General features: G+C 37.5%; 1 gene segment (V, D, J or C); it reads right to left on the minus strand.

The window, feature by feature from the left end:
• Window positions 1–627: 627 nt before the first annotated feature.
• On the minus strand, window positions 628–1,253 carry LOC132651432 (immunoglobulin kappa variable 4-1-like). The segment is given in 2 exon segments: window positions 628–992; window positions 1,178–1,253. Coding segments are annotated over 2 exon segments (441 nt in total).
• Between the last annotated feature and the right edge of the window lie 5,120 nt (window positions 1,254–6,373).

A 6,373-nucleotide genomic window follows, 5' to 3' on the forward strand; every position in this document is an offset into this window, starting at 1 on the left:
ACTTATCACTCTGCACAAAACTGAAATCCAAGTGGATCAAAGACCTCAACATAAAACCAGACACATTAAATCGGCATGAAAAACAAGTGGGAAATACCCTAGAACTCATTGGTACAGAAGAAAACTTCCTGAACAGAACACCAACAGCACAGGCTCTAAGAGCAACAATCAATAAATGGGACCTCATGAAACTGAAAAGGTTCTGTAAAGCAAAGGACACCATCATCAAAACAAAGTGACCGCCTACAGAGTGGGAAAGAATCTTCACCAATCCTTTATCTGACAGAGGACTCATATCCAGTATATATAAAGAACTAAAGAAGCTGAAAAGCAGCAAACCAAGTAATCCACTTAAAAAATGGGGAACAGAGCTAAACAGAGAATTCTCTGTAGAGGAATACCGAATGGCAGAGAAGCACTTCTTCTGCAGAGAAGCAGAAGAAATGCTCAACCTCACTAGCCATTAGGGAAATGCAAGTCAAAACAACCCTGAGATTTCACCTTACACCCATGAGAATGGCCAAGATCAAAAACTCAAGTGACAACACATAATGGAGAGGTTGTGGAGAAAGGGGAACCCTCCTCCACTACTGGTGGGAATGTAAACTTGTACAACCACTCTGGAAATCAATCTGTGGTGCAGGCAGCTGTTGAAACTCTCAATGAGGTTTTTGTTAGAGGCTGAAGCACTGTGGGAGGAGTACTATAATGCTGCTGACAATAATAAAATGCCAAGTCGTCATCCTGCACACTGCTGATGGTAAAAGTATAATCTGTCCCAGATCTACTGCCTGTGAAGCGATCAGGGACCCCAGTTTGCCGATTGGATGCACCATAGATTAGCAGTTTAGGAGGCTGCCCTGATTTCTGTTGATACCAGGTTACACTATTATATACACTCTGACTGGACTTGCAGCTTATTGAGATCCTGTCTCCTACAGATGTGGACATGATTTCAGGAGACTGGGTCATCACAATGTCCCCTTCAGCACCTGGAATCAGAAAGAGACAATGAGTATATACATATACACAAAATAAATCCTAATACAAACGTTGTGTTTTAAAATTCCTTTTCAAATTGCATTGCCTGCATACTACTGGATTCCTATAGAAAATAGCTGTAGTTTTCTACAAATTAATTATATTGATGATATTCCAATAGTCTTTTCTGTCTCACCAGACATCCAGAAGAGCAGAAATATGAAGACCTGGATCTGTGACTCCATCTTAATGCCTCTGCCTGTCTGATGCATTTCAGTTCTCACTGGAAAGGCCTGGTTTATAAAACATGGCAGGTGGGTTGGCTTGTAGGAACCTATGCAAAGTAGTTATCAAATAAGAAAGTCAGTAGCCTGGGTATTGTGTTGTGAGAGTATCCAGGTTAAATCTACAGCCAAAAATATCCTCAGAGTGAGTAAGCCATCACTGGGGGAAAAGTCAACATAAAACTTGTAGGGCCAGACTAGAGAGATGGTTCAGCCGTTGGAAATACTGGCTGCTCTTCCAGAGGATGCAGGTTCAATTCCCAGCACCCATATGGCAGCTCACAACTGTCTGTAACTCCAAGATCTGACACCCACAGACATACATGCAGGCAAAACACCAATGCACATAAAATACAAAAAATTAAAAATTAAAAAAAAAATTCAAGGTCCAACTTAGAGCTCTCAAACTACAAATATCGAGATGCAGTCATGACAGACTTTTGTTAAAAATCAAAAATTTTCAGGGATGGCTATAATGTCCTCTCCTGTGGACCAACAAGGCTGCTCCTCCCTCAGGGGTGGGGGGTTCAATGAGCCAGCCATTGAGTTCATGTCTGAGACAGTCCCTGTTCCCCTAACTAGGGAACCCACTTAGATACTGAGCTGCGATGGGCTATATCTGGACAGAGGTTCTAGGTTATAACCATTCATGGCCCTTGGTTGGAGAAACAGTCTCAGAAAAGGCCCCTGGGCCCATATATATTTGGTCCTTGTGGAGCTCCTGTCCTCTCCAGGTCATACTAACTTCCCCTTCTTTCATATGATTCCCGGCTAGGATCAGATGGAAGGGGAGAAGGACCTCCCCCATCAGTGGACTTAGAGAAGGGCAGGAAGGAGATGAGGGAGGAAGGGTGGGATTGGGAGGGAATGATGAAGGGGGCTACAGCTGGGATACAAAGTAAATAAACTCTAATTAATATAAAAAATAATATATAAAGAAGAAAAAAGAAAGAAAGAAAAAGTCATAGTTTCAATCAAAGGTTAAGAACAGTCATTTGACTGGGGAACTATATCAGGTAAAATGAATGTTTTTGTTTAATGCGTAAAGAAAATATAAAACTTTTTATTGAATAAAATATTGTCATATTTCAAAAAAAAATAAAATAAAAAATTATGCCAAGCGAGTTCCACAGAAATAATACTAGAAAAACTTTTCAATACAATTCTGAGTAAACAATAAATATCGTAACCAACAACAACAAAAAGAAACAGGGAAAGGGAAAATGAAGAAATGGAAGAAAGGAGGGTAAAGAGAAGAGGTGAGAGAAAAGAAAAAAAGGATAAGATAGAGAGAAGAGGGAAATCTGGATTGGGAAGGAATGCTAAATGTGGAGAGGATTGAAGGAATGGAGAAGACAAAAAAAGATAAATATTAAAACAGAAATGTTTAGGGATAGAGTATTATGTTAGTGGTTAAGAACAGTGGACTGGGGAAGACACATGGGAGGAGATGAGGGATAAAGGGATGGCAGGATTGGGAGGGGAGGAAGGTGGGGCTACAGCTGGGTTACAAAGTAAATAAATTGTAATAAATAAAAATTATAATAAATTATATATAAATAAATTATATATAAATTAAAAACATTTTTCTCTTGAAAAGGACTCGGGTTTGATTCCAATTTTTCAGTAATTCTAAGCATCTATAATTCCAGTTATGGCACATAGATGGTATACATACACACATACATTCATACATATCTAAATACGTACATAGACTTGGAGATGTGAGCCCTGAGCTTCTGATCCAGCTTTTACTATGTTGGCTGCCTTCATTCTGCTATCATCTATTCCAGTTCTCTCAAAGCCCCACTGAAAACTTTCCTTAAAAGGGGAAAAATATTAGCTGTAAATGTCATGGATGTATAGCAAAAACTCCTCGAGTTACATGATGTTCAATTCTTTTAGCACTCGTGTGGAGTCACTGTGCTACTCTAACCAAAATTTTATTTTAAACAGTGGAGAAAACAGTCGTTAGGTTGCTAGAGAACACTTCACATGCTAGGCTAACCTACACACACACACAGTTTCTTTATTGTACGGCCTCCTCCCTCTCCAACAGGCAGTAAACTAGGATTATCTACTATACACATAGGCTTGAGATCTCTAGCTAGCCTTGGCTTATGTCATCAGCCCTGATTAGTCTATAAGGGGTAAGATGCTGGCTTACAACTTAGACTTAGACACAGACTGTAACCCATTTCTCTCTCTCTCTCTCTCTCTCTCTCTCTCTCTCTCTCTCTCACACACACACACACACACACAGACAAACACACACACACACACATGCACCCACAGACCAGGGTTTGTGAGCTTTAGCCATATTGTCATTTTGGAGCAGATAGTTTTAGGAGGGAAGGGGCTCTCTCGGGCCTTTTAAGCAGCCATCCCTAACCTCTACTTACTCAAAGACAGACTTCATTTTCCACCACGACACTGACAATAACAAATATCCCGCCTTTGCCAAATGACTCTTTTTTTTTTTCAAGAAATTTTAGGCAAAATATTTTTAAGAAATACTTGGGGGGGGCAGAGATTGAGTAGGTGGAGTTTTCAAAGAAGTTATGTGGTCCATTGAACGATACGTGTGCTTTAAAAGTAAGTATAGGACTCAAAAGAATGTCAGGTTAAAAATTCCATTTTATAAATGGTAAATCACAAAATGTGATCTTAAAACCTGAGTCTCTTCTTGCATGGTCAGCACACAACTCTATAAATAGCAGCACAGTTAAATAGTGTAATAAAGAAACCAGGCTCATTTACAATTATGCACCACTCATTTGAGCATCAAACTATGAATACGTAACTGGACAAACATTTTTTGTTTGTTTGTTTGTTTGGGTTTTTTTTTTGTTTTGTTTTTTGTTTTTGTTTTTGTTTTTTAGCTAGCAGTGTTGTTTTTATACATCAGTGAAACTTGCCTTTTTAACTGTGAAGAATAAAGAAAACTAAAGTCAACTTAGGAAAGTCATGCAAGTGACTACTCTAAATTATTAAATATGTTATACTGTGTCTATCCCGACACATAGCTGAACCCAGCATGTGAAAATCCCATTAAGATATCATTAAACAGAAGGCAGGATTCTCAGCCAAGCTCCCTCATCTAGATTTTACACATGGTCTCCTGGGACTATGCCCTTCATGTGCTTCCCGGAAGCTCATTTTCATCAACATGAAAGGGTAAACATCCAGAGGTAAAAGATAAACATGGGGGTAAAGTTGGAAGTAAAATATTTACTACTTTGAGTTTTAATTTATAAAGATGTAGTCATTGTGTAAATATATAGATTGTATTGTTCGTACTTGATTTTGGCAAATGAAGCCAAAATGTAAATGTATATATTGGATAACCGTATTAGAATTGTCTATTTTGTAAAGAGGAAATGGTCTTATTTCCTTTACATGTGATGAGTAATTATAGTAAGATGTAATGTTTGCTGGTCCTAATTAAGTGTGTTTTGTCATTTTTCTTTCCATTAAATGTATATAAGATAAATGTATTTGTTTGTACACCAACTTGGTAAATTTATCTGCCTTCTTAGAAACAATCAAATTATAGTAATTGGCATGAATAAAAGCCTTTTCTGATATCAAAACAAAATAAAAAGTTGCTTTGGTTATCTTGTTTATCACAACAATAGCTAAACAACTAATAAAAAGGGAGAATAAATCAAGAAGATATTATACGTGTAATAAGACACATTGTCTCCAAAAGCAGTTGATCAATTTGTTTTTAGGGAATACATAGATGACAATAGTTAGCATATAGTTTACATGAGGGCTTTGCTTTCCTCTTCATAAATGTTTAATTTACTCATAAATACGAGATAAAAGCCTGGAAGGTAAACTCTATCCACACACAATCATACTTCTTTAGTATAGAGCACAGTTTTCTGGGTGTCTATATTTGAGAGCAGATAGAGGGAATTCAGAGTGGTATGTGACCCATTAAGAAGAGGCAGAGGTGAACATATGGCTTAGAAACAAAACTACTACATGTACCCTCTCATTTATAAGTCATATACTTTAAACACAATTATGTAAAGATAAACACAATTGTAGTGGATTATAGAAGGACAATTCAGTGAGGGAAGGAATTGAGGTAAATGAAACATAGAAAGAGAGAAAGAGGAGAGTAAAGGGTATGTTTAATTTTGGATTATTGTGGCTATGATAAAACATTAAAACTTAAAAAACATTAAAACTTAAAAAATGGCAAAAATTATTCTTCCTACACTTCCAGGTAATAGTCCATCACTGAGGGAAGCCAGGGCTGGGATCCAAACAGAGAAGGAACCCAGAGGCAGAAGCTGAGCAGAGGCCATGCAGTCGTACTGCTAGCTGGATTCCTCCACATGGCTTGCTCATTTTGCTTTGTTGAGGAACCCAGGGTCAACATCAATTGCTGCATCACCTAAAACAGACTGGATATTCCGTCATCAATTACTAATTAAGAAAACGCTTTTTGTTGAGAGTGGGGTGTTGAAGTCTCCCATTATTAATGTGTGGGGATCTATATGTGGTTTAAGTTTTATGTTTCTTTTACAAACGTAGGTGCCATTGTATTTGAGGCCTAGATGTTCAGAATTGTGATGTCTTCTTAGTGGTATTTTCATTTGATGAGTTTGAAGTGACCTTTCCCATCTCTTTTGATTAATTTAGGTTGAAAGTCCATTTTATTAGATATTAGAATGGCTATTCCTGCCTTCTTGAATCCATTTGCTTTGAAAACCATCTCCCAGTCCTTTTCTCTCAGTTAAAATTTATCTTTGTGACTTAGATGTGTATTTCAGATGCAAAAGGATTACTGGGTCTTTTTGACACATCCACTCTATTTGTCTGTGTCTTTTTATTGGAAAGTTGAATCCACTGATGTTAAGAGAGATTAATGACCAGTGGCTGTTAGATCCACTGATTTTGATGTTGGTTGTGGCAGTGTGTTTTTGTCCTTGGCTACTTTTTGTTTTGCTGTAGTGAGGTTATTTATTTCCTGTATTTTCCCGAAAGTAGTTAGTTTTCTTGGGTTATATTTTCCTTCTAGTAACTTCTGTAATGCTGGATTTGTGGGTAGGTATTGTAAAACTTTGTTTTGTCACTGAATATCTTGTTTG

This window comes from Meriones unguiculatus (assembly GCF_030254825.1).
Source record: "Meriones unguiculatus strain TT.TT164.6M chromosome 16 unlocalized genomic scaffold, Bangor_MerUng_6.1 Chr16_unordered_Scaffold_43, whole genome shotgun sequence".
Lineage (NCBI taxonomy): Eukaryota > Metazoa > Chordata > Mammalia > Rodentia > Muridae > Meriones > Meriones unguiculatus.